The sequence below is a fragment of the Corvus kubaryi genome, unplaced genomic scaffold, assembly GCF_017639235.1.
Source record: "Corvus kubaryi isolate FWS band 111438036 unplaced genomic scaffold, C.kubaryi_AGA036_p1.0 78, whole genome shotgun sequence".
Taxonomy (NCBI): domain Eukaryota; kingdom Metazoa; phylum Chordata; class Aves; order Passeriformes; family Corvidae; genus Corvus; species Corvus kubaryi.
In genome coordinates, this window is record NW_024582065.1 from 8321237 (window position 1) to 8348912 (window position 27676).

The 27676-nt window shown below is 41.9% G+C and overlaps 1 protein-coding gene across 3 annotated transcripts in view; it reads left to right on the forward strand.

The window, feature by feature from the left end:
* CAMSAP1 (calmodulin regulated spectrin associated protein 1) overlaps positions 1 to 25859 on the forward strand; it is a 32803-nt gene extending 6944 nt beyond the window's left edge. Inside the window, exons 1-19 of one of the 3 annotated variants that reach the window (XM_042052689.1) lie at positions 147 to 225; positions 598 to 760; positions 9705 to 9967; positions 10155 to 10316; positions 10940 to 11020; positions 11962 to 11994; positions 15264 to 15405; positions 16373 to 16512; positions 16613 to 16709; positions 17129 to 17306; positions 17908 to 18002; positions 18362 to 18446; positions 18814 to 21250; positions 21942 to 22078; positions 22168 to 22376; positions 22462 to 22564; positions 22903 to 23018; positions 23278 to 23396; positions 23682 to 25859. In XM_042052689.1, coding sequence (XP_041908623.1) covers positions 163 to 225; positions 598 to 760; positions 9705 to 9967; positions 10155 to 10316; positions 10940 to 11020; positions 11962 to 11994; positions 15264 to 15405; positions 16373 to 16512; positions 16613 to 16709; positions 17129 to 17306; positions 17908 to 18002; positions 18362 to 18446; positions 18814 to 21250; positions 21942 to 22078; positions 22168 to 22376; positions 22462 to 22564; positions 22903 to 23018; positions 23278 to 23396; positions 23682 to 23984 — 4926 coding nt within the window. In that variant the 5' untranslated portion in view covers positions 147 to 162 and the 3' untranslated portion in view covers positions 23985 to 25859. Of the gene's footprint in view, positions 1 to 146; positions 226 to 597; positions 761 to 9704; positions 9968 to 10154; positions 10317 to 10939; positions 11021 to 11961; positions 11995 to 15263; positions 15406 to 16372; positions 16513 to 16612; positions 16710 to 17128; positions 17307 to 17907; positions 18003 to 18361; positions 18447 to 18813; positions 21251 to 21941; positions 22079 to 22167; positions 22377 to 22461; positions 22565 to 22902; positions 23019 to 23277; positions 23397 to 23681 lie in introns of those variants that run through there. The other 2 variants (XM_042052688.1, XM_042052690.1) reach the window with 2 other exon arrangements.
* Positions 25860 to 27676: the final 1817 nt, after the last annotated feature.

Sequence of the window (27676 nt, forward strand, 5' to 3'; positions counted from 1 at the left end):
GGCGGCGGTGGGGGCTCGGCGGGGGCCTGCGCGGAGCCGGCGCCGGGTGGGCTGCGCCCCCCGCCTCCTCCGCCCTCGCCGCCGCCGCCTCCTCCTCCGCCCGGGTGGGGCGGGGATGCGGGGAGGGGGCGCCGCCGGCCCCCGGCGCTGCTCGGCCGGGCCATGGGCGTGCGGGCGCGGAGCCTCTGCTGCTTCTCGGGGGCGAGGCGGGGGAAGGAGCCGCAGGTGCTGCCCTGGCTCTGCCCCTGCCCCGGCGCGGCCCCGCGGGCGGGGAGGGGGCGGCGGTACCTGCCCTCATTGTTCGGGAGAGCCCCATCCTTCCTTTATCCCATCGGCAGGTGACGGGGCTGCGCCTTTCTCCGCTGCCTCGGCCGGGGGCTCGCCGAGCCAGGCCCTGCCCTTGACAAAAAGGGATGCTCGCCCCGGGCTCCGATGCCTTTTGATTTCCGAGTGGCTTTGGAATCGCTACATCAGCCCTCCCGATGGAAATCCCGAAGGATGTCGGGCCTGTTGTGTGCAGCCTGGCCAGCCCCTCTCCTGTGTGCCTTTAGAATCGTCGGCTCGTGTAAAAGTCTCTGCCTTTTGTTTTTGTTTTAGATGGTGGATGTTGATGTTTGTGCGGGTGGAGATAGTACCAGAAGAAAAATGGATGCTCTGACAGATAGTGCAGTTGAGATTGTCCCTTTGGAGCTCTATGATTCAGCCAGAGCAAAAATAGCTGCTAATCTACAATGGATCTGTGCTAAAGCCTACGGAATAGGTAAGATCACCTCTGTCAAGAAGTCATTCTTGATTTTGTTCTTACTTTTTCTGTCTCCCCTGCTGTTCCAGGAGTAATTACATTTGGCTTTGTTTTAAATATCAATAATATGGCAGCCTGTTCTCTTGTAATACTGTTATCTCTGCTGGTACCTTAAACAGGAATAACGGGACTGTATGAGATGCCCTGAATCAGCAAACCTAATGGTGAACGCTCCCAGATGGTGCTTGGCAAGAATTGCCAACCTCAAAATGTTTAAATCCTTGCTTTAGCTAAGCAGACTTTGTTCCGCAGAGCTTTATGTCATTGCTTGCAGGCCCCAAGCCCCTCCAGGCTTTAGGTGGTTCCTTGTCTGGTCATCTTGGCCAGCGGATGCTGGGACCTTGACACCTTTTGTGTGCTCAGTTAGGACTTCTTTTTCTGTCAGCTTGTGGTTTTACTTCCAAAATGATCTAAAAAGTAATTCATTTATGTTCAGCAGCATTTTTCTTTTATGGAAAGAAATGTTGAATGAGCAGGTGTAGTTTGGGTGCTGTGACATTAAAGAGCAGGTTGTAGGTGACAGAGGAGTTCTTCCTTTCCTCATATTGTCATAAACTTTTACTGTCAAACGTGGAAAAATAAATATTCTTGGAGTATATTTGTACAGTGTTTTCTTGGCAGCTATTGAAATTTGCTTTTTTGTTTTGAACTAGATCTGTCTCAATGTACAAGATACCTCTCAAGTTTAAGTAGCTTCATTATGAAGAAACAGGGTGCAATACTAGTGGGTTTGTTTTATCCAGAACAAAAGATATAATAAAAACATGCATAGAGTCTTGTTTTGGAAAATGAGGTGGCCCTGTTAATCTAAGTCTAATTCTCCAAACTCATAATATGCTTAATGGATTAGCACTGGCTTACTTGGTGACAAGGCTGAAGAAAAGTGGTCCATTCCTGCCATTAAATATTAATTCTTGCTGGAATATTTCTCTAAATTATTTTTCTTTTTAAACATTTCCAGCCCTGTCAGTGTCCCCTTTATCTTGGTGATTGTGGGCAAAAGAAAATCAGGGGTTTACAGTGTTTAATGTATTTTGTAACAAGCAACAAGACGCAGAAAAACCCCACGGATCAGATGATGTTTGAAAATGTGGGAATTTGAGGAGGCTGTCAGGGGAGCATTGAAAACTTAAAAGAGCAGAACAGGCACTTCCTCATGTAAATATTTCTCAGTTACTGGAATTGTTTGTAACATTTCCTGAAACTTTTTAGCGGTCTGTGATAAAATGGCTATTCCAGACCTGGGGATGCACTATTTATATTGTGACTTTGTTTCAAAGGAAAGCTGATCCTAGATGGGAAGGGACTGGCACGGATCCTACGCTGCAGCGAGAGCTCGGTGGCCTCGTGCTGCTGGGTGGTGTCTGCTCCGGCACTCAGGGTTGTGTCTGAACCTCATGGACCAGTTAATTGCTTAATGGCAAGTCTGTTTATGCTCCTGACAACACAGGTTGTAAAAGTATTTGGCTTTCCTGTGACTAAAAGCTGAAAAGAAACAGCTTTTCCCATGGCAGAGCTGTGATCTCTGGCTGCAGCAGCCTCTGCCAGTTTTTCTGCTTGCATTTAGGCTTGTTCAGATTGCAAACAACAGAAGCTAAATGCCACAAACAATAGGAAAAAGTAATTTTTTCCCCAGTGAGTAAGGATTGGTGTCCGTGCGTGTCTTTGCAGGAATGTGGCCCGTGGAAATGTAGTTTGATTTTTGAAATGGCTCCTGCAAGTCGCTGTCACATGTTAGCCATTACTGCTGGAATAGCATTGCACAATCCCTAGAAATTTATAAACCTCTTTAATTCATAGAGAGATGGGTTTAAGAAGGTTTCCTGTGTGATTAAAATTTTGAATAATACTTGAATTTAACACATTACTTGTCATCTCTCAGGGTTGTGTTGTAGTTTTAAGATTCTGGATGTTGTTCAGTGAGTCTTGGGCAGCTACAATCGTGATTTTATTATATAAAATCTCACTGTGCAGATTAAAGGGTTTGAGGACATGTTATTATTTTAGACTTATTTCTGGTTAATTTGGTAAAAAAAAAACTTATCTGTTTGTAATATTAAAACACTTCTGTTCTGAAGTAAATCTTACCAGGCTTCCATAACTGCCTTCAGGTGAATGAGTATTTTTCTGAAATGTTAGATTTGGATTTGATTTATGAATTGACATAATTTTGTGCCTGATCTTTCAAATTCTGGTGCATTTCATTTTCATCTGGGTAAGGCTGAGTTCGTGGTGAAGAGTGGAAAGGGTGAAGAACAGGAATTGGATGCTGGTGTAGACTGTTACTGAAAGTCATTCATCCCTGCAGGTTTTACCTGCAGCTGCATTCTCTCTTTGCCGTTAAAGGATATTTGAATTCTCCACTTCTAAGCTGGCATTTAAATAGGAAAATTCTTCATCCTTTGTTTTCTTTTCCTCAAGGACAAATCACTGGGAACATGCATGACAAATAATTAGAAGTCCTAGTTTGGGCTTTGTTTTATTTGATGATGCAAGATGATGTAGTCCTGCTTTTTTTTTTTTTCCCCTTCTGGCCATGAAAAGAGAATTTTGGTAGCCAAACAACTGAGCAGCTACACAAACACAGCAAGACAACCCCTCTTCTTGCACAGGAATTGGGCTGGATGATTTGTTCCTGGAAACCTGCAGCTCCTGGCTATGGTGGATGCCTGGCTGGCACAGATGGGCTCCAGAGGGAGGTCCTACAACTGCTTGTCTGAATTCCAGAAAACAGAGGGGAAGGATGTCATGAAGGAAGGTGTTTCTCCATTCGGTGTCATCCATCTCCCCAAATAAACCTGGGAGTACTGACACAGATCACTCTTGGTCTGAGCACATCTGGAAACCTTCTGTACTCTGGAAAGATTCGAAGTCCCTTTAGCTGAGACAGTGGTTTGAGAAAATGGAGTTTAATTAGACCAGAATTATCTTTTTTATCCTCAAACTTTGATGAGAACCAAACGGCCACTTCAGAGAATTCTAATTCCTAATGTTAAAGGGGTTGAGGAGCAAAGCTGCCACTGAGTGTAGGGAACTTCAGTTCACAGGGGGTGAGCATGGGAGGGCTGGGGAGGCTTGGCAGGCCCTCCATGGGGAGATCACTTTTCCACAGTCACTGGAATAATCCAGATTGCCAAGCAGGAATGAGGCCACGCAGAGCAGTGGGAAGTGGACCTGGCCCTTCAGCCCCGCTGGCCCCTCAGGCTCTGAGCAACAGCAGTTGCAAAGAACAAACTCAGGATGGTTTTATTTGGTACCACCTGGGAAAATAGACAATGACAACGAAAAATTCTGATTTCTCAGCAGATTTAGTGCGGCATTAATTTATGTGTAGGAATTGTTTTCCATCATCGTGGCTATAATATTAAAATTTAGATACTGAAGGATGTGAAAGTCTCTCAGTGTTGCAGCTTGCTGTGAACACTGGGTTCTTTCCAACCCTTTCCATAGCAGATGATGTTGCTCCTGTAAAACACTGTGCAAAATTCAGAATTTTCAAAAGGGACCTGATGGTTTTACTTATTTATTAGGACTGGGAGCTTTATATAGTTTCCAGACTTAATGCTGACAGTAGCCTGAAACCTTTGGCAAGATGCAGGCAGGAAAGCCAAGGACTAATGGAATGCATTGGAGGCGAAATGTAAGTTTGTCTTTTTTTGGTCTTTGAGTACTTTAAACTTACTTGCTAAATAAGGTTTTACAGTACTGTAATAGCTCCCCACAGGTACCACTTGGTAGAGGCAGTGTGAGAATGTTTCCTGGGCTAAATTCCCTAAATCCCTGGATTCCCTGCTTGCCTTTGTCAGCTTTCTTCTCAGGTTGGTAATAAAAATACTTTTAAGAAAGCTGTTGTGTTTAGCAAATATGAACAGTTAAACGTTTGTTTCTTTAATAGCACCTGTTTGATAAACACTGAGTATTATTGTGTGAAGTTTACAGGGGTGAAGGATTCCATAATTATTATTTTGTCTCTTCTGCTTTATCCAGGTTTGTGGCTTTATCCTTGATCAAAAGATATGGTAATAAGTGCAGTCGCTCTCCCCGCAGTTTGCAAAGCCTTTAGCTTGGGGTTTTTCCTGCCTGTTGTATGTAAATTTTCATGTGTCCTATTCCAGATCACTTACAGGCTTTAGAATTCAGTGCTGTAGTGAGAACCAACACAGAATGTTTATATTCTGGTGGTCTTAGTGCTGAGAAGGTGTAGTTTGTGCTCATGCTCTGCAGCTTGGAGGACATTCACCCAGTGCTGAATAATTCTGGGAACAGATACTGATACTAACGAAATCCTACTCAGAATTTGAATAAGCTTCGTGCTGTTTACCAGGACAGCTTGGCTCCCTTTCCATGTGAAACCAGTTCTTCGTGCTTCTGGAGGTAAAATAACATCTGGGGTGTATCCACCCCGTCAGTTCAAAGGATAAATCAAATTTGTTCAGATTGCTGTATTTTTCTTTATCAAGTCATAATCAGGTGGTTGTCTTTGAACAGGTTTTTGTAAGTGAGATGATAATGAAATGGTCCCTCCCCTGAAGCAAGGAGAGTCTGGCAATAATTGTCTCTCTGACAGTTGTTGCAAGTGAAGTTATTTTTGTAATCCTCTCAACGATTTTGTACTTGATGATTTATACTCAGAACTGACAGTTTTTGAGAGATTGGGACTCATTGATATGATGGAACAGACCAAAAGAATTGCTGAATGAAAAATCATAGTTCTTTATTTTTGAGTCCTTCATCTCTTACAAAAATAGGCAGTGGAGGTATCTCCCCATTAGGCCCAGCAGGGCAAGAACACTTGAGAGTTTCTGCTGCTGAAACTTGGAAAAAGTATTATATTCCTTTGTTTTTTTGTAAGTGTGGGAAGCAGCAAAAATGAGCATAAGAGTAATGTGGTATAAACTTATATCGAACTCGTGTGTGGAAGAGATCCAGTCAGCTCTGATACTGAGGGTAGGGTGGTAAATTCTTCAACAATTCTTGTTAGAAAACTTAGGGCAAACTGAATTAATGATGTTCACCTTCACAGAGCTGATTGCTGGTCAGGTACTGTTGGTTTTAAGTTACTGTAAAACCACTGGTGCCTTTTGAACCCCTCAGTTTGTCCAAAATTGGCAGCTCTAAAACTTGTGTTGAAGTTGATGCAAACATTTGACTGGGGAAACAACTCAGAAAGCACATCAGGAAAAGCAGGAGGTGTTTGCAAGCTTTTCAAAGGTGACTTCCTTTGGGAATTAAGATGGTGTTGGAAGCTTTTTTATAAGCAAAAAATAAGGACAATTTGGTTTCCTTTAGTACAATTTGTTGAGTTGCTTGAGCAGAAATTTTTGTAGCTATAGCTTAGGTGTTAATTTCTCAGAGTTTAGTTTTTCATGTTGATTTTTTCCAACGTCCAAGCCATAAATGTGTAAAAACTCAAGTTTTAATGAGCAGAACTTTTCTAACCTCCAAGTTCAGTTATAGGTCATGGAGAGAAGGTGTTGGAAAAGATGCTGATAGAAACTGGGACTTGGAAAGCCTGGGACATTTTCTTCAAAAAGAGCATTGGCACATTCTGTAGTGAGGCAAGGAAAAAGCATGTGACACCTGGAGTTTGTCTGATCCCTAAAAACTGGGGAGAAAAGATGTCCATGATGCCAGGGGCTACTTGTGTGTCCATGGTGTGTGGTTTAAATTAGCACTGGATCAACTCTGCTGGTGTGTAGTTGTCCTAAAAGTGACGAGGTATTCCTGAGATTTCTGGCAGTGTGGGAATGTTGTCATTTTTAAGGGGGGTCGGAGAATAAGCAGCCCTGGGTGCTGCAGGTGTTTTCTGTGGCATTGTGCTGCAGGTAAGAATATTTAACAGATGTGAAAGGTAAGATCAGTGTCTTCAGTTGCACTTTCAGATGCAGATTTCAAATATTGAAGACACGTCTCAATTCAAGCCCTTTTTTGTCTGTTCTGTGTTACCCCATTTGAGATAACTGCATCATGTACACATCATCAACTCTATTTAGAAGTTTCTCAACTCAGAATTACACACTTATTTGGCATCCTGTTTGCATTGCAGGTTTTTTTTTTTTCTTATTTGTGCCTGCCATTATGTCCAGCATTAAATAAAAATGAATTAAATAGTAAAGTTAGCATTGCCACTCCTGAGCTTTGATGTGGTTTTTATATCTTAATTTTTTTGTGGATCATTAGTTAGGACATAAATCAGCTACAGGACTGCTCCTGTGTGTGACAGACAGACAGAAGTGTTGTATGTACTACTGTAAAAAATTAACCTGGGCAAGTGTTTACAGTGAAATAAATTGCAATTATGGGAGCATTAATGTTGATGAATAACTTCCTGTGATAGTCTTCAAATTATTAATCCTGGTGCTGAAAGTTATTCCCACCCAGCCCTACCCTTAATCCTGGTCAATCCAAATCCATTCAGTCCTTAAGCAGTTATATGGAGATCAGAAATGTGAAATTAGAAGACTTTTTAGTGTAAGAGAAAAATATTTCAGGTTTCTTGACTGGACTTTCAGATTGAATTACAAGATTCAAATTGGGTTTTTTCCCTGTTTTTTGTTTGTGTGTTTGTTTCGGGTTGTTTGTTTGGGTTTTTTTTTTAACATATTGATTTCTGTGACATGGAATCTCCTCGCTAAGAACTAGATCCATTTAGTGCTAGAAAAGGCTTTTAAAAATCATTGAAATGGAGCTGGTTTAATCGGAAATTGATGTGGGAGGTCTGCCTGCCCCTGTCACGCGGGAGGCTGAGCACCACGCTCCCATGGCCTGTCCTGTGTTAATAATGTGTGTAAAGACCCCAATCCTATAGAGTGGATCCCTCCTGGGCGTTTTAGTGTTGCAGAGAAACCTTTTTGCTCGCTGTGGTTGCAGTCTATAAAATAATCACAGTCTCTCTACCTTGTGGAGAAGGGAAAATCCCGAGGAAAACCCGGCCTGTGCAAGGACTGTGGGGCAGGAGATGTCTTGGAGGGATTTCAGGGCTCTTTGTCCACCCCTTCCAGCCCAGTTCCAGGCAGTCACCTCAGTTTTCCCATCAGGGCCTGGGAGCTGGTGGAGAGCAGGTGTTGGTACTAAACCCCTCATCCAAGTGCTTCAGATTTCAGGCATTTGGAATTTGCATTTTTCTTGTCGTTGTTTTACAAAAAGCCTTTAAAACTTGGAGTGGTGCTAATGCTCTGCCAGAGATGTACAACCTCATGGATCTTTTATGAGCTTGTATTATTTCCTTTCACAAATAATTTTAGTACAAAGCAATGTGTCTTTGGTGTAGCTGCTTGTAATGAACTAAAATGTTGAATTATACGAGCTGCTTTGCATTTGGATTTTTGGATCTTTCCTCAGTCTTTAGAAATGGAAGCTTGAGTTCTCTATCTAGAAATGGAAATGGCCATTAAATGGAATGAGCTTTCAACAGCCTTTGATTTTAGGTCAGGTTGACTAATGTTAAGAAGATTTAAAAAATCTGAATTTATTATGTATTTCACTAAAAATGGACACCCATGTTAACAAATGCTACTTAGGTAGTGCCAGTGGGTTTTATTGTGTCCCTTCCAACCATCTTCCGTAAAAAGTCACATTCAATGTCATAGAAAGGAAAAATAATTACCTTAATTTTAATAAACTTGAGAAAGCTTCACATTTTGAAAAATAGGTCCAGCACTGTCTGACTAACAGGAGCTGTTAGGGCTGTTAGACAGCAGTGGTTTGCTACATATTTTTATCTAAGTGAGATGTACCTGTGGCAATAACACTCTGTCTCCATTCCTCTTCTTTATGAACATCAAGTGCTCTGCAGTATACAAATATTGTGTGGCTTATTTTGCAGTCAAAGATATGGGTAGCAGTTTCTTGGAATGGGAAAATTTAATTATTCTGGAAATGAGCTGAATGAAAAGTAAATATGCTGCCAAATTAATAATTCTTTTAAGTGTAGATGTGTATATTTAAAATGAACTGTTTAAGTGACTTTGGGGAAAGATATTCAGAGTGACTGGATAGCATTAGATAGAATTTTATGTTTGAAATTTAGGAAATGTCAGGCTTCTATTAAGACAATACACTTGAGGCTAGAAAATATTTTTCTTGGAGTTGCAGACTCTCATTATTCCTGCTCGGTTGTTATAAAGATCAATAGCTTCCAGGCTGATTACCCAATATGAGGAGAAGTATTTATTTTGGGATATAGAGCAAGATTTGAGATGTCTTGGACATATTTAGAGTGATTGGAATGTTAGTTGTTGTTAGTGCCTTTCTCTCCTGCCAGCTCGGAGCTGTGCTGGGGAGCAGTAAAAATGTGTTTATGGCTGGTGGTGTGCAAGGGTGAGGCCTTCTGTGTTGCTAATTTTAACTTCTTCTGAATTACTACACTCAGGGTCTAGACTCAGTCTGATAAAATCCTAACACAACTTGTGGAAATTGGGCCAAGGCAAAAGAAATTCATTTTTAGACTTGGTTTTGTTCTTGCTTAATCCAAGTGGAGTGGTTTTGCTTCCTAGGCTTGAATTATTTAAGGGTTGAAAGCTGCAACAGTTTGTTTCAATGCTCTTGACAAAAAAACCAGATAATCAGCTCTCTGGTTGGTTTGTAAAATGTTCAAGGTTTTAGTCAGATATTTTGGTCTTTTCATTCTGAATTGCCAAAATTCATCAAAAACTTGGTGGCTTAGATTTGAGACTGGCCAGCCCCTCTTGGTGACCCTGCCTTGCAGTTGTCCAGTTGCTGTGCACGGATGCTTTGGGATTTTGCTTTGAAGATAAGGCTAAACCTTGCCCATCTGACACCCATTTTAACCTGTGATCTAAACAGTTGATAATCCCAAATAAAATGTCACTACCACTAATATTCACCAATCACTTTGGGTGATGAGTGGTGCCACGTGCTGATGTTGTCTCCGCTGTTTCAGACAACGTCCCGGAGGAGCTGAAGGACCCGTTCTACATCGATCAGTACGAGCAGGAGCACATCAAACCCCCTGTGATCAAACTACTGCTCTCCAGCGAGCTCTACTGCCGGGTCTGCAGCCTCATCCTCAAGGGGGATCAGGTGGCTGCTCTGCAGGGACACCAGTCCGTGATCCAGGCGCTGTCTCGGAAGGGGATTTACGTCATGGAGAGCGATGATACACCTGTGTCTGAATCTGATCTGGGCTCTGCACCAATCAAAATGGTTAGCTTAATTAAATCCACCTAATCATCTTCTTTTTATTTAACACTATTCAAAATAGTAAATGGAGTGAAGAGCTCTTAATTTCTAGGTCGCTAACCTTAGGAATGTTTTATTTTAAATACAGTTAGAACATACCATTTTTTAAAAGGGATTTTATTTTCCAATACTCTTTGTTTTCTTCTTTCAGAGTTCTCATATGGCAATGATTGATGCTCTTATGATGGCCTACACTGTAGAAATGATCAGCATTGAAAAGGTGGTTGCCAGTGTCAAGCGTTTCTCTACGTTCAGTGCCTCAAAAGAACTGCCCTATGATTTGGAGGATGCCATGGTTTTCTGGATTAACAAGGTAAAACTTACTTTGGGAAAAGCATGCCTGTCTTTTCTTGTCACTTCTCAGATTTTTAAAAAGGTTCAGATGAGTATCTTCCTTCTTACTTGTGCATTTCTATCATCTCTACTTTTTGCAACTTGTTTTTCTCAGGCATGAATAAAGCTGGTAAATTTTGAAAGAAGGAAAGTAATCAGCAATTAAGTTAGGAAAAACTGTAAAAATTGGATTCTTTATTTTCAGACAAGTTACTTTGAGGTGTTTTTTTGGTTGGTGGGGTTTTTTTTAGGTGAAGCACTGTTCCATGTTAAGTAACAGGATGGACTTAACTCTGGCTGGCTGGAACATTTAACAGAAAAACTGAAACTTTTCCAAGGGCAGCAGTTAAGTTACTGTAATTCTTTTGAGTGCCAAGAGTCCCATTCCAAAGAGAATGTGTCATTGCAAACCCAGGATTCCCTAGTTGTGATTACAGCTACTGCTAATAGAGAGTTGGTCTAGAAAACTGCTGTACCATGTTTTTCTGTCAACTTCTTATGTTTGTAGCATGAATTGACCATTAAGTAACAGGAGGAAGAACAACACTTGTGGAAACATATCCAGGTGTATTTTAATTCATTTTCCATACTATGTCCTTTTAGGTGAACCTTAAAATGAGAGAGATAACAGAGAAAGAGATTAAATTAAAACAACAACTAATGGAAAGCCCAGGGCATCAGAAGGTAAAACAAATTTGTCTTCAGTTGTGATATTGTTGTGATATTGTGTGTGGATGATTAATGGATTTAAATATCAGTATTTTCTTTGTCAGAGAAATGTGAGGGCTCCAATCCTCAAAACTGAGATTTTCTGCATGCAGTTTGTTTTGTCTCTGTCATCAGTGCCCTTCCTTGCCTTTGAAGCCCACTGGTATCTTCTGACTTTAAGTTTCAGTAGGATGAAAACAACTTGTTTCAACTTAAAATAACCTGTATCAACTGTATGTGGGTAAATATGGCTCAGCTTTCACAGCACAAAATATATGTTATGTATTTTGAAAGCTCCTGGGGCATATTCTTTTTGCTTGGGTTATTTGTCCAATGTGTGTTTAGGGATTTATTCATGTTCTGTCCAGTAAAGGATTCTCTTGGCATTCAAATGTTTTATGTGTGTGTTTGTAGTTTTTTCCAGCTTTTTCCCTTGAAATTATATCACAATGCACTAATATTGCAAAATATAGCACACTTTCATTTCTGGAGAATGTCACATAGGTCTTTCTGAAACAAAACCTTAAGATAAATTATAAATAACATATTCTTTCCTCAAATTGGCATTGGTGGGCAAGGGGCTCAAAGTGTGACATATGAATAAGGCACAGTTGTTTAATTTTCATGTTAGTGGCAGTGGTTTTTTATGTGCCTTTTATGGATAATAGTAACCTTCAGCAAAAATGAGCTGTTTAATTTACAAGCTGATGTGTGGTCTAAAGGATCCCTTGAACTATTTGACCCTATTGGCTTTTGGGTCTTATTTTAGTATCTTCAAATCTAAATTTCTAGGCTACAAGCCCTCTAAAATATGAAAGTGTTTATTGCTGAAGTGCATTTAAGTATTACTGCTTTTTAACTTGCATTGCTGATGTTCCTTTCCTGTTCCTACGTTCCTTTCCTTGCTTCCTGAGCAGTCTCCTTCCAAATGGTATTGGAAATTAGTACCTGTAAGTGAACTACTTTTACACCAGTTGTCATCCACAAAATCATGGCTTTTTAAACTTCCTCAGAGTGTTTGCTTCCATTCCAATGCTTCTCAGCTGCTCTTTGAAAAACACCTGTGTGAGCTTTTGGGTCATCAGGCTTTGTTTTCATGACACGCTTTTTGCATACTGTACAGCATACAGCATACTCACTTTGCAGCATCTCAAAATTGCTTCCACACTGCAGGAGTGAGGGAGGTGGAGTAGCAGCAAAAAAAAAATAGAAAATTACCAGTTGAAATGGTTGCATTTGCTGGGTTTTGTTGTCAGTAGGAACTGATCACAGCGCTGAGGTGAGAGAAAAGCTGGGCGGCTTAAATGGCTGCCTAATCTTGGAATCCATAGTTAAGATACTCAGATGTTTGTGCTTAAATAATGCTCTTACACTGCTCCTGCACCTGCTCTGGTGCAGATTTGTAAATCTGTCAGAGCCAGAGCACTGCTGTTCACTGAGGTGGGGTAGGAGATTTGCCAGGCCGGTTTGGATCCGGTGGGACAGTTGCTGGGATTGCGTGCTCAGTTAAGGAGCCTGAGCTGGCGCAGTGGGAGGGAAGACAGTTCACACATTGGAACAAAATGCTGCTTCTGCTTTGTGCTGAACTGTGAAATTGGAATAGCAATTCCACTATATTTTAAAAAATCCAACAAAATTGTGCTTCTAGTACGGAATCCTGCTTTTTTTTTTTTGTCTGACTTTTCTGGGTATATTTCAACTGGCAGAGCCTTTCCTTTGTTCCTTTGCGTTCCTTAGCTTTGATACCCTTTCTCCTGCCCTTGCAGGAGCTGGTGTTACTCATTTTCTCTCTGGGAAGATGAGCTGTGTCTCAGTTGTTAATTCCAAAGGGCAGAGCACTTGGAAAAGGCAGGTGTGATCAGGCAGTTTCCCCATGATCAGTCTGCCTTCCCACAGAGAGCTCAGGCCCACTGCAGCCTCCTAATCCTTTTTGTTTGAACCAAATCTGTAGGCTGCAGTAAAAACTTTAAATATCTGAAATTAAAGGAAGTAGTAAACAAAGGTTGTCTCACTTCTAGCCCACCTAGATTTTAGTGGCTTACTGACAGATTTTGCAGTCTCCAAAGTTGTTGTCAGATTCTGTCAATTCTGTGCTTTTTTATTTTGTGATTTTTGGTTGGTTGGGGTTTTTTTTTCAATACAGAATTATCTCCGTTTCAGTAGCACCATTTCTGCAATTATTGCATACAGATATCATTCATTGTATGCATGGGCAGGAGGGTTACAAACCACAACACTCAGCTTAGAAAAGAAGGAAGAATTCAGAATTTTCAGTATAAAAGACTGAATGGTTCAGAGAATAATATTTGAGCGAAAAATAAGGATTTAAATTAAGTCCATAAAAACCCTCTTTGATAAATTTGTGGGGTTTTTCACTAAAGCCAGAAGAAACAAGGAATTTTTACGCATTTTAGTTCTTGATATTGACTGTTGTTGGTTTAAATTCCGTTTAAGCCTGTTGGAAAAGAAATATTTGTATCTACTTTAACTACAGGAGGAATTAAAAGTTTAAAAAGAATTTCAGAAAGTGTTTTTTTTTTTTAATATGCTTACTTTAAGTGGATAAATGCTGACCCTTTCAAGCTAACCAGTTCACCTTGTTATGCACACTTCTCTTACCAGACTTAATGAGCACATTTCCAGTGCATAGTGGATGTTGCTGATGCCTTTGATTTGTTTCTTGTTTGAATAATCACCATCCTATATCTCACTATTTCTTTTTGTGTAAGCCTGATCTGATGCATGCCCTATCGCACTGCATGCTGGAACCAGTGGAATATGCTCGTGTGGTACAGTATGATTCCCATTCCATTACATCTTTGTGGAGTGCTCCAGGCTGGGGAAAAACCCAATTTGCACCTGGTAAAAGGACAGGAAAAATAGCATTAGCATGCAGAGATAGCTTTGAGTTCCTTGGGAAACTTAGCATAACATGTGCAAAACAAAGAAAAGAAACTGGTTCTCATTGCTCCAAGCGATGTTCATTGCTCGGAACAGATTTTTTCACAGCCTGTGCCATCCTGAATTGACACCTAGGAGTGTGTGTGTGTGTGTGTGTGTGTGTGTGTGTGTGTGTGTGTGTAGAGCTTTCCCAGGCTGGCTTGGGAAGTGTAGGATGCCATTGGTAAAACCCAGCTTTCCTCTGATGATTCAATATGTGACTGGTGTGTCTGCACAGCAGATGAGAGGTTCTGTTAAATGCCAGTGATATCAGTGCCCTGAAGTGTCCAAGGGATGTTTTTCCAGCACTGCCAGGTGTCTCTGCCAGGCCCTGCAGTGCATTTTGCTTTTGCTTTCCCACCCGCTTTGCTGCTCAGTTTAGACACGGCCGCCCAGTGCAGTAGCGTGCAGATGCTCAGGAAACAGCAACCCTGGAACTTGCAAAACTTGCAAGTAGCAATGCCAAGATTTGTTCTTCAGCTGACTGGCTTTGGCAGCTCCAAACTCCCTGAGGGCTGCAGGGTGATTTGCACCAGAGTTTGATTTTGATCTGTAGTAAATCAAGGAGAGTTTTGCTGGGGATGTCAAGGCCTCCTCCTCTCTGACTATTATGGAAAAGGCCATGTTTTTTTTATTTTTGCACAATACTTGTATTGCACACTGGCTGGCCAGATGTGCCATGTTCTGGTTCTCTCTGAGAGGACTTTGCTGTCTGTGGACACGACAGCAAATCCGTGGATGTGGGTAAAGTATGAGAGATCAGCAGCTCATCAGAATTATTTTTGCTGTGTTTTGTTTTTCCCAAGCTTTAAATGTTTTCATGTAGCTATCCATGTCTCTTTCTTTGGATCTGCTGCATTGCTGCATCTGTTTGGAAGGATTTTGAGTTAAATTGATTATAATAAGTTAAAATGTGTGAACAAAGTGAGGAATCCAGCAGCAGAGATTGCTCCTGGGCATGAGGAGACTGAATGGCAGATGAGCAACCTGCTCTAGTGGAAGGTTCCCTGGCCATGGCAGGGGGTTGGGTTAGATGATCTTTAAGGTCCCTTCCAACCCAAACCATTCTAGGATTAAACAGGAAACATCACTTCCTTCAGAATTGGCTTCTACAAGGAGAAAAGCACAAGTTTGTCTGGTTTTGACTGGGGGCAGAATGCCAGAGAGGATCCACCGAAAAGAGTTTTCAATGCTTAACACAGATTCCTTTTTCTTTGCCTTTTTTTTGGGTCTTTTTTGCCTCTTTAGCATCGTGTGAACCCTTGTTTTCTCTCGGTAGGTGCGTTACAGAAGAGACCACCTCTCCAGCAGGCAGTTACCCTACTTCCCTGTGCTGGAAGATCTGATGAAGGATGGTAGCGATGGTGCTGCTCTTCTAGCTGTGATTCACTATTATTGTCCAGAGCAAATGAAACTGGATGGTATGTAATAAAGGTTTTGAGGGGAAAAAAGGAATAAAAGGCTTCAGGCTTTGAAAGCTGAACTAGAAATACATTAAAAATTAAAAATGCAGCACATCTAATAGGTGGTGGACTATGGCAAGTTGGAGGCAGGTCACCTATGGAATCTGCATTTAAAAAATAATCTCTCTTCCATCTTTTTTTTTTACTTACTGTATTTAGATGACTGTGCTCTGTGTATTATGAGCTACAAAAGAATCCTTTCTTTTCCAGCTTTAGCTGATGTGGCTTTCTTTGCTGAAGTAACTGAGCTTGGTTTCAATACCATAAAAGAGGAGTACATGTCCACCACTGTTAGCTGATAATTCTCATGTTTTTCTTTAGGAGTACATAACTTGGCATTTTAAAATCTAGAGTTGAAAATAGTTTCTCTTAATCTGCAGAAACTATCACTCTTGAGCATTGCAAAACATGAGTTCTCTTTCCCAGAAAATGTTTTTCTTAATAAATCAATGTCCTTGTTGCATTAATTTCTGCAAATCAGCTTTTTGTATTGGTTTTTAAATTCTCAGATATGTTGTACCTTGCAGAGCTCCTCAGTGTTTTCAGAAGGAACCAGCACTGTGAATCCTAGGAGTAACCCTTTATTATATGCAAATCAAGATGGCTGGTTTTAATTGCTTTTGTATTTTGTCATTATGTGTGTTCTCTGTAGCCTGTTTACCCTTTCTGTGGCTGTGATAGACAGAATCCCCTGTGGATTCAGAAAACGAATGCAGAATTGATACTGTTCTCTGTGGTTTCCTGCCTCCTTTTCCTGTCCCCTCTGGTATTGAGCAGGTAGAGAAATGTCACTGGTAGCCAGTAAATATCCAGTGCTGGTGTAGAGTCTGTGGAGTTCCTGTACTCAGTGTTTCTGTGAGGTGGGGGTGGAAGGGTGATCCCTTGGGACAGTGCCATAACTTACTCATCCCTCTCCCCTCCCCAGATATCTGTTTGAAGGAAGTGACATCAATTGCAGACAGCCTCTATAACATTCAGCTTTTGAGAGAATTCTCAAATGAGTACCTAAACAAATGCTTTTACCTCACCTTGGAGGACATGCTGTATGCTCCTTTGGTTTTAAAGGTAAGAAACATAACAGAGGATGTATTTTTCAGTAAAAAGTGGGTGAATCACGAGTGTTTTGTTAATGTGAGGTGTAATTTTCCTTTTCTTTCTGTTTCAGCCTAATGTCATGGTGTTCATTGCAGAACTCTTTTGGTGGTTTGAGAATGTCAAACCAGACTTCGTACAACCAAGAGATATCCAGGAAATAAAGGATGGTAAATTTGTAACCATGGATAGCTGACAGCGTGTGTTTTAAAAAATGCTTACATTGCAGTGAAACTATTGCCCAGTGGTGTTTCCTTGGAAGCTTTGTTTCTACCCGAAGTTTATTCTTGCTGGGGATCTTTGGAAGCAGTAAAGTAGAAGGAAAATTAGTCCTAGATCCACTTGAATTCTAATTATTTGAATGGGTAATATTTGAACAGGTAATTTCCTCCTAAACCCACTAATTAATCATTAATTTATAACTTTCATTAAGCTCACCAGAAGATACATATTTTAAATTAAGACCAGTACTTCAGGTTTCACTGCAGTGTCGTGTCACAGTTTCCTCTGCAATCTGACAGTTTCCTGCTCTGTTCTGCCCTTTCCCTGGCCAGTGTGAGTTGTGTTAATGCTGTCCCTTTGTGCCCAGTCAAGGCAGTGATGCAGCAGAAGAGCAGCCGGCCCCCTGTCCCCATTTCCAACGCCACCAAGCGCAGTTTCCTGGCCACTCCTGCCAGCCCCAGCCCAGCAGAGCTGCAGCCCCCAGCCCAGCCAGCCCCTGAAGCCTGCAGTAGGTACTACCTGCACCCTGAGGAGCCTGACTACCTGTAAGTCAGTCTTCATATTGTTCCTCCTTCAGTTTATGCCTCTGTTTGGATAACCTGGGAATTTGTGCTGCTAGATGTTGTCATTTTGCTGCAACTGCAAGACCTTAGAGTACCTAAAGGGGCTTCAAGAGAGCTGGACAGGGACTTGCTTGGAGCAGCCTGGTCTTGTGGAAGGTGTCCCTGTCCATGGCAGGGACTGGAACTGGATGGTCTTTAAGATCCCTTCCAACCCAAACCATTCTGGGATTCTGTGAAAACAAACTTAAAAGTGATCTGATGTGCAGGAAGGTTAATGACAAGGGTTTTCAGCTAACATAAGTTTCATGGTGAAATAAGTTATTTCAGCCTTTGAATTTACTATTTACATAAGCAACATCTTAGATCTGCTGTGTTTCGAAAATTAGTTGAATTCCAGGTAATAGGTTTGCTTTTGTATTGTTACATGTGAAAAACTTCTCTTTAAGGATCTTCTTAAAAATTAATGATATTATGTTTGAAAGAAGATGAGGGTGACTCACCAGTGTAACTTCACAATTCGATGTTTTTTCTGATTATAGAAAAAAATTCTTTGTAGTAATGATTTTTTGCTTTTCTGAATTAGTGGCAAAGGAGGAAGCCCTGCCTTCAGCCCTTCCCATCCACTGCTCCCTTTGAGGCAAAAGCAACAAAAATCTTTACAGGGAGAAGACAGCCCTGGTGAGTTTGCCTTGAATTTGCCTTCCAGCAGGCAATGACTGTCAATGTTAACAGAATAAAGAATTGAAATATAAGTTCATTTCTAGAAATAATTTAAAATTGTATTAAACTGCAGTAACACAAGTGGGTGAGCATGTTGAGTTTGAAAAAATCTTAAAGATCTTTTAAGAAACTTAGTGGATTTCAATTTTTTTCAGGCTTTGACTGTGTCTCTCCAGTGGCAGCTGCAGCAAATCTGTTTTCTGCTGCCATCTGTTGGGGAAGGAGTTGGTTCTGTTTCTAGATTTGCTATTAAATGAGGTAAAAGTGCTGGTTTAAAGACCATTTCTAAACTGTTACCAATTTGAAAACCGTTTCAGGCCATCGGCACCGTTCAAATTCTCTGACCCGCGTTGATGGGCAGCCACGAGGGGCAGTTCTGGCGTGGCCAGAGAGGAAACCCAGGTAAGGGAGACATTTATTTTTTTACAGCATTGCTTGAGGAAATGATACTGTGACAAATTTGATTGTGGTAATGTGGTATCACTGCCCTAGAACTGCACTGACAGTCGCTTAATTTTGTTTCCTCTTAATGTGCACTTTCAGAGCTGACTGATTTTAGATTTGCAATTGAAAATGCGTCAGATTTTCAGGAAGTGCTGTTGAAAATGGAAGTGTCAGAAGTTGCTGCTTGGTATTGCTGGTCACTTATGATACAGGATGCATTTTTAAAATAAAACAACAATTTTAGCTTTCTGTATCGTGGTCTTTATTTCAACAAATTGCACCTTGTTGTGCTTGAGTGTCAGTAGACTCTTCTTATCTCTTCTAGGCCTCTGTCTCAGCCAACACCGTTTGCTCTTCATCATTCTGCCAGTACTGATGTGGACCCTGGCTCTGGTGACAGCATTAGCCTGGCCAGATCCATCAGCAAGGACAGTCTTGCTTCCAACGTTGTCAATGTAACCCCCAAAAATCAGCCCCACCCTCCATCAGTGAAAGCTAATGGGAAGAGCTTGCTGAACAATGTAGAAATGGAGGATGAAGATGAAGAGCTTATTGCAATCATCAGATCTGAAGAAAGGCCAAACCGTGGTGACCCTGAGGTGCAGAATGCAGCAGCCAGGGTGCCCAGCATAGCGGCCACAGTGTGGTCTCCAAAAACAAACAGCGACCCTTCGGACAGCAAACCCGAGAGTTTTTACCTGGAGCCTTTAATGCCTGCAGTCCTGAAACCAGCCAAGGAAAAGCAGGTCATCAATAAAGAGGATGAGTGTGGGGAGGGGAAACAGAGGAGTTTTGTAACAAAGAGGTTAAATGAAGGACACTTGTCTTTGATCCGCAAGAAAGCAACGAGCAGTCATGGTGAGCATGACCTCAATAGGACTTTCACTCCCATTTCTAGCTCTGATTTCACTCCAGTTGCAGATCCCAGTACTGCAGATCCAGTGGCCCTGGGGGAAGCAGGTTTAGAAGCTTCCAGACCTTTGGCTAGTAGCAGTTTAGATCCTTCCTCTCAGGAGCTATCCACTGGAGGATTCTTTCTTCATGCTGCTAAACCTGATGATGAGGTAACGAGTAAAGTCAATGTGAGTTATGGGAAAGGTCTCAGCTTGCATGTTCAGGATACAACCTGGGCTATGGTGAGACAGGACTCGGAGTCAGATCTCTTGGACATGGAAGATGCTGACCAGGACTTGGTAGTCATAGACGACCATCCTATAGTCACGAAGTACATTGGTGAGGAAGAATCTGCCAAGCTGCAGGAGGATATGAAGGTGAAAGAACACGAGGACAAGGACGATGCCAGCGGCCGCTCCAGCCCCTGCCTGAGCACCATTTCCCAGGTGAGCAGCGTGTCCATGGCCAGCGGCAGCGTTCGCATGACCAGCTTTGCAGAGAGGAAGCTGCAGAGGCTCAACAGCTACGAGACCAAGTCCAGCACGAGCAGTTCCCAAAAAACCACCCCAGATGGGTCAGAAAGCTGCCCAGCACCGCTGACCACGTGGAAACAAAAGCGAGAGCAGAGCCCCAGCAGGCAGAACAAAGACAATGTTAATCTTTTAGCTTCTGAGCTGGTGCAGCTCCATATGCAGCTGGAAGAGAAACGCAGGGCGATAGAGGCTCAGAAGAAGAAGATGGAAGCCCTATCAGCGAGGCAGAGACTAAAATTGGGCAAGGCAGCTTTCCTGCACGTTGTTAAAAAAGGGAAATCTCCTGATGGTCCACAACCTATCAAACCGGAACATTTTGCAAAAGAATATTCTCGGCACAATGGGGAAGACTTAGATGAAGTTTCTTTGGGTTCCAAATCTGAGGAGTTTCTTGTGAAAGAGGAGGAGAGAGAAGAAATGCTGAATGATTCTCAAGAAGTAGCAAAAGTAAAAATGCAGGAAAGCCTTGCTTTTGCTGAGCAACACAAACCAAAAGACCCTGCTGCTATACATGATTTGGAAAAAAGTAAAATTATTTCTGTTGCCCTCCTAGAAGACAATGTGACTGAAGCGGATATAAATGAATGTGATCTTTCTATCGAAAAGCTGAATGAAACAATCAGCACCCTTCAGCAGGCCATCTTAAAGATTTCCCAGCAGCAGGAGCTGCTCATGAAATCTCCAACAGTGCCATCCCCAGGAACCAGAAGTAACTCTCAGGACCAAAAGGTGAAACCTTCGATTCATTTTGTCGAGCCCCTGTCTCCAACTGGAATGAACAGCCTGCGGAAACCGCCGCGGTTTGGCCAAGGAAGGACTCCCCGACCGGGAAGGCCGTCGGAGCTGAAAGTCCCAAAGGACAGACAGCAGAATTCAGCACGTGTTAAAACCCCAACACCCAGCCTAGAAAACCTACCACACTTAAGACCTTTCCCACCCAATAGCTTGGCAAAGACACCCACAGAAATGGGACTGGAAAGTAGCCCTGATCATGGAAGTGGTTCCCAAGAGAAGTGTTTCTTTGATACCTATAGACTTCATGATGAGAGCAATCAAAGGGCACTCGTTCTCTCCACCTCCAAAGATGCAAATATTCTGTCTGAAATGAGCAAAGAGGTGAATAACAGCTTCAAGGAAGCAGGGTTGAATTCTTCCGATGGCTCAGGAAAAGAAAATGTCCCAGTGGATGAGCCCCTGAGAAGCAAGGCTAATCTCATTGAAGTAGATTTGTCTGACTTAAAAGCTCCAGATGAGGGAGAGCTTGAAAACCAGGATAGCTCCACGGATATGATTAGTGAAGGTGATCAGAAGTCTGGTGTGGGTTTTTTCTTCAAGGTAAATGTGTTACCTTTCTGTCTTTGGTTCCTGTTACACACTCACCCAGCATTAGACCTGGTGTTGCCCAGTCTCCTGATGGAGCACAGCACTCATTGGTTGTAATATTTGGATATGAAAAAGCTGCATTGGAAAACAATTGCTTTTGGAAAAAAGGGAGAGAACTGCTCTCAGAACATTTAGTATCTTTAATTTGTGCTTAGCAATGATTTTTGTCAATACCTCAAATGTGCTGACATGATGATACTTTCTCTTTTCATTTCTCTTTCAAGAAGGTCAAACCAGGCTGTCTCAATCTCGGTGAATTTAATTTTGGGGTTTTTTTGTAGTGTGATTAATTTTGACTGATTGTCATTGCACTGGGATTATTTGTGGTGTCCATCCTGGCCCACATCATAGTTGCATTGTACTTGGCAGGTCTAGAAGGTTTTGTGATGATTAAAGATACCTAAAAACAAGTCAGAGTAAGATGAACCCCTTTTTTTCTCCTCACAGACCTAAGGGAACACTAAAAACTATGTTACAATTTTTTCTTGATCAACAAGAAGTTTTGATTTACACTCCAATGTAAAGATTTCCAAAAGTAATCATTTTTCTTCAAATTTTCCTGGAATCCTCTTCAGTGTTGTGATGTCCAGCTGAATACATTATCCTCTATTCTTTAACACTCTCCATCCGTTTGGTGTTGCAGGATGAACAGAAGGCAGAAGATGAGCTGGCCAAAAAACGCGCAGCGTTCCTTCTGAAACAGCAGCGCAAGGCTGAGGAGGCTCGGCTGCGGAAGCAGCAGCTGGAGGCTGAGGTGGAACAAAAAAGGGATGAAGCTCGGTAATGATGCCCAGAAAAGAATTTCTCTTTATTTTAAGGTGAGGAAGTTGTTCCGTGCTGAATGCACTGTTCTTGTGTTCGCTTGTCAGCCGCAAAGCTGAGGAGGACCGGATACGGAAAGAAGAGGAGAAGGCTCGGCGAGAACTCATCAAGCAGGAATATCTAAGGAAAAAACAGCAGCAAATTTTGGAGGAGCAAGGGCTTGGGAAGCCCAAATCCAAGCCCAAAAAACCCAGGCCAAAGTCGGTCCATCGTGAGGAATCTTACAGTGATTCGGGGACGAAGTGTTCTTCCACACGTAAGAATCTGGATTTGTTTGCTCTCACTGCTCTGCCAATCTGCTGTAACCAAATGTGCTTGACATTTTCTCTCCTGTTTTGTAGCTGATAATTTGAGCAGTGCTCAGTCTGGTTCCAGTCTGTCTTTGGCCTCAGCAGCAACAACTGAGCCTGAAAGTGTTCACTCTGGTGGCACTCCCTCGCAGAGGTACAGCCAGCTTCCCTTGGGTTTCTCTGTGCTGGGGGATGAAATAGTGTTGGGCTCCAGTGCTGTTTGCTTCACCTCACTGGCACAATGAGAATTGCTGAATTCATCTGGTCTATGTGGCTGCCAACTGCAGTGTTCTGTACAAACATGTGATTTTGTTTTGTTTTCTCCCAGAGGAGTCAGAGTTTTGCTTTAATTTCTAGCAAGGAGAATCTGACTGTTCTGGGGAGGATAAGGGAGAATAGTCTGTTCCATTCAGGGACAGCAGCATTTCTGTGAGATTACGGGGCCAAACCCCAAAATCTTGGCATATAATTTTTTATTTATTTCCCTCCCAGAGTTGAATCAATGGAGTCCTTGCCCATTCTGAGCAGAAATCCCAGCAGAAACACAGAGAGAGACTGGGAGAACGCTTCCACAGCATCTTCTATTGCTTCAGTGGCAGAATACACAGGTGCCTGCTTTGTTTTAGTTTAGCTTGGTTTTGTTTCGTTTGTTTTATTCATTTATTATGAATACCAGGTCAGGAAAACCTGTGGTGTATTTGATGTTATTTTTGAGAAGCTGTCAGGTGTATTTTGTTCTGTTTAATACCTCTAAAAGTAAGTCATTCTAGAAAAATAATGGGTTTTTTTTATTTTTTTCACTTTGAATGAAAATCTTTGTGTTCATAAATGTAAGGCAGATAATTGTGACTTACTTATCTTCCTTAGGTCCAAAATTATTTAAGGAACCCAGCAGCAAATCCAACAAGCCTATTATTCACAATGCTATATCTCACTGCTGTCTTGCTGGAAAAGTGAATGAACCACATAAGAACTCAATATTAGAGGTAAACATTAAAATCATTAATGCACTCTCAATCAGATGGCTCTGTAATGCTGATTTCATAATCTCACTGATGTGTGAATTCCATTTCCTAAAATGTGGCTGTACTGAGGATTTTTTGCTTCCCGCGTGGAAAACACGATCCTGTATTTAGAGTTCTGCTTGGAGGTTTATGAAAGGACTGAGAATCGTAATTACTGACCTAGTGTTAAAAAACCAATTATTCAGCTTAAAGCTTGGCACAATTCTCCCTGTGAACCACCCCTGGACCTGTTTGTTTTTGCTGCAGGAACTGGAGAAATGTGATGCCAACCACTACATCATCTTGTTCCGCGACGCCGGCTGCCAGTTCCGAGCACTTTACTGCTACTACCCCGACACGGAGGAGATCTACAAGCTGACTGGAACAGGGCCAAAGAGCATCACCAAGAAAATGATTGATAAACTCTATAAGTACAGCTCGGACAGAAAACAGTTTAACGTGATCCCGGCCAAAACCATGTCCGTGAGCGTGGATGCCCTCACCATCCATAACCACTTGTGGCAAGCCAAGCGACCCGCGGTGCCAAAGAAGAGCCAGACTCGGAAATGACACCCAGCTCCTGGGGAGAAGGTTGGCTCACTGGGATTGCATTGAAAGAAGACATGTTTACCATTTTCCTCCAGTTTGGTATGAAATGTGCAGAACCATAGACGTTTTTTAAGAAGCTTTGGAACAGAGAACCGTGGATGCAAGTTCTGGAGGATGAAGGAACATTGCCAGTGTTTTTTATGAATGATCAATCTGCTGTTACACCCAATGCTAACTACTGTGGCTTTCAGCTGACGAGGGACTGTGCATGTAGCAAGATCTTGAACAAGTGGCTTTCCTTTTACTTGAAGCTTTTCATCGGTACAAATTGGGAATAATTTAATTCTCTTTCCTCTCCACCTCATTCCCTCCTTTTTCCTGGCATTCTTAAAAGTTGGCAAGCTCCAAACTTGGGTAGAAGGATTGAACAGATCTGGGGTGAAGTGCTTTGGGTTTGGTTTGGTTTTTTTAAACAGTCTTTAGGGAAATCTTCCTTTCAGACCTTTTTGAGGAACTGTTGAATACATCCAGTTGTTGTACTGTATCTACTGCCAACATAAGTCCAGCTCTCAGATTTCTGAAAAAAGCCCCAACTTGTGCTGCTCAGAACAGAGTTTACTTGCAGGATCTGTGTAGGATAAGCATTGCAAGGATTGCAAAAGCCAGTCTTTTTCTAAAAAAAAAATAAAGTTGTTCACAAACGTAAAGATCTCTGGAATACAATCATGAAGAGGCATAACAGGTGCTACTAGCTGGAATGTGCCTGACTGAAACTTAAGGCAAGCTGAATGGAGCCCAGTGATTACTGATTTCAGTTTCAGGTCATGTCCTAAAGATTTGTTTGCTTTAATAAAGGTGGATGCTGGTAGGTATAGAACATTTCCACTCTGAGCACGCTACTCCTGTATGATGGTGCACTTAATGATCACAGATTTTAATGTTTTTATTACATCATGAAATGTAATTCTACTTTCTTTGTCCTGTCTTTATTCTGAATGAGCAGCATGCTCTACAATGAAGAGTGTGTTATGTTTTTTATTTTGGGTGATATATTAATATATATTGATTTGTTTTTCTCATTTGAAAGCAATTTTTAAACAGAGACATTTGCATTTGTTTCAAAAGCCCAAATAAGTCGAATGGCTTGGATTTCTTTTCATGTTGAAATATTAAATCTTGAGTTATGACCTTAAAAGTCTTTGTGTTTCAGCAGATTAAATTTTGTCTGTGGTAACAGGGTATATTTGCAGTTCCTTTTTTTTTTTTTTTTAATTTTATTTTTAACCACTCCCATGTCTCCTTCTTGGCCCCAGCTCGTTCCTGAGTAGGTTTCTGTAGCTATTTTCTAATTTAATCTGCTAACGAGCTCCTGCTCCGTGGGTTTGACACTTAATACCTGCAGCTCCTGTAGGTTCTGACTTGGGTTTGCACATGTTTACTTTTCTTTGAAGTGTTACTTGAATTTGTGTCTCTCGAGTGCAGAAGGCCCTGCCCCATCCTCGAGAGGAACTGAGCTCTGAACTCCAGTGTAATTATTGCCCTTGGAGTTGATGGAAGGTACAGAGAGTTCTTGTACATAGGGGGAATTAGGGGATGGGATAAAGTACTGGGTACATAGAGCAAAGTGAAGGTCTTCCAGTGCAGTCTCTCCATGTTTTTCCTCTCCCAGGACTCCCTGACTAGGCTGCTGCAACTTTGTAAATTATGTTAGATAGTTTGCTGCTTGTACATAATTAAAGGCTTTATGGTTTCTAAAGTGCTAAGTATTAAACACCGTCATGAGTGTAACTTTTGTTACCATGCTTTTCATGCTTGTGCTTTATTTCTCACTGTTTGATATTATAAACCATATTTATTTTATGAAACACTGAAATTTAATAAAAACCATTAACTGATTTCCTTTTTATTTCATGTGTACTTTTGTTGGTGTGACACTTCATCCCCTCCAAGAACTAATACACTTTAAAGATGTGCTGTTCTCTTGAGTAAAGCTTCACCTGCAAGGAGCTGCAATAACTTTGTGACAAGAGCTTGTTTCTCCTGACTACAGGGGGCAAGAATGGGACCAAAAAGCTCTCAGAAAATTGGGAAATAGTTTAAGGATTTATTTCATCAGACTCTTGAATCTGTCTGCTGGGGCTCCTTTGATCTGTGTAGTCCCTCAGTGACAGAATTTTGGTAATTTTCTAGTCAGCATTGGGATTTGGGTTAAATTAATGGAATTCTGAATACAGAGGATTTCTGACTGTGCTTTTAGTGACCTCATGCTTAACCCTTCACTCCCAAGGACTGAAAATCCTGATGTGTAGCACTCACAAGGTGATCTGGACCCTTTTGAGTCACCTCTAAAAATCACTGCTTAGAAAATGGGAATTTATGGACACCTGAAATCAGTGAAATGTGTGGGAATCAGCTGTTCCCTCAGTCCCAGGGGCTCTGATCCCATGGCTGGGGGCTGCCTGCAGGTAAATGGAATCAATTTGGCAACCTGCAGCTTAAGCTGCTGGTTTGGGTTGGTTTTCTCCAGGATTAGTTGGAGCCAGGGTTGTTCCCTCTGTCCAAACAAGCAGAACTGGGTAAAAACACTCCCAGCTGCTCCCAGAGGCTCTGGCTGTGCTTCCTGGGAGGAGGAGGAGAAAGTGGGAGCTCTGTCTGTGACCTCTTTCTGTTTCTTACTAACAAATCCAATAATGTGCATCTTTAAAGTGATTTTAAGTGCAATTTCTTTCTCTCAAGCTCTGTCCATCAGTCTCTGTGTTCCATGTGCTGTTTGCATCTGTACTTGGTGTGGTTTTGTCTCATTTTCATCCTGCTCTCAGGGTGGGGAGAGTTCAAGCAAAAATAGTCTGAGTTTGGAAAATACGAATTTCCTTTGAAAGCCTTCACCTACACTGGAAGGGCTGAGTGTAAAGAAAATGAAGCCGATTTTTGTCCCCACTGCACTGGGGAGTTGAGTGTAGAAATCTCTGGAATTTCTCTTCCCAGGGGTTTGGAGCTGTACTTTAAACTAAAAGTGACAGGAATGAGTTCTCAGGACTTGAATTTTCCATTTCTTTTGCTTTTCCCCCCATAAATCCCCAGAACAGGCGACTGGAGCAGTGTCAGAGCACCCCAAACCCCCCCACTTTATGTTTTATTTAATTTATTAATTAAATATAACAACGAATGAGGTGTCTCCTGTTCACTCTGAGCTGACTGTCCTGGGAATTTGGTCCCTGCTGCTCCCACCCCTGGAATGGAGCTGTCCCTATGGATGTGTGCTAAGCTGTTATCCGTGCTCTGCTTATCCAATTAAGTGGCTTGCAGTTAATTAAGGGGTTAAATGTAATTACTTTTCAGCAGATGAAGGAGAGGCAGGTGCCTGAGGGGGGTGGTTGAGGGCAGGGTCTGATTTTGACAGTGGGTTTGGGGGTCAGGACGTGCCAAACATCCTTGGGATGAGGCTGTGCTGGGATTCTCCAAGGACATCAGAAAGAAGATTCTGGGGAGATTTGGTACCATTTTTGCTGCTGCTCCTGTGCAGAACTGAAGAAATCTGGGGAGTATTTTGGGGGTTGGGTTCTCTGGCTGCTTCACATAAATGAAACTTCATATAAGAATTCTTCAGGCCAGTTCAAAATTGGAATATTCGTATGGCCCACTAAAATGAAGTGTATTTTCCACAGTGCATTGAAAATTTTACAATTAATTCCAGGTCACCACTCAGACATTGG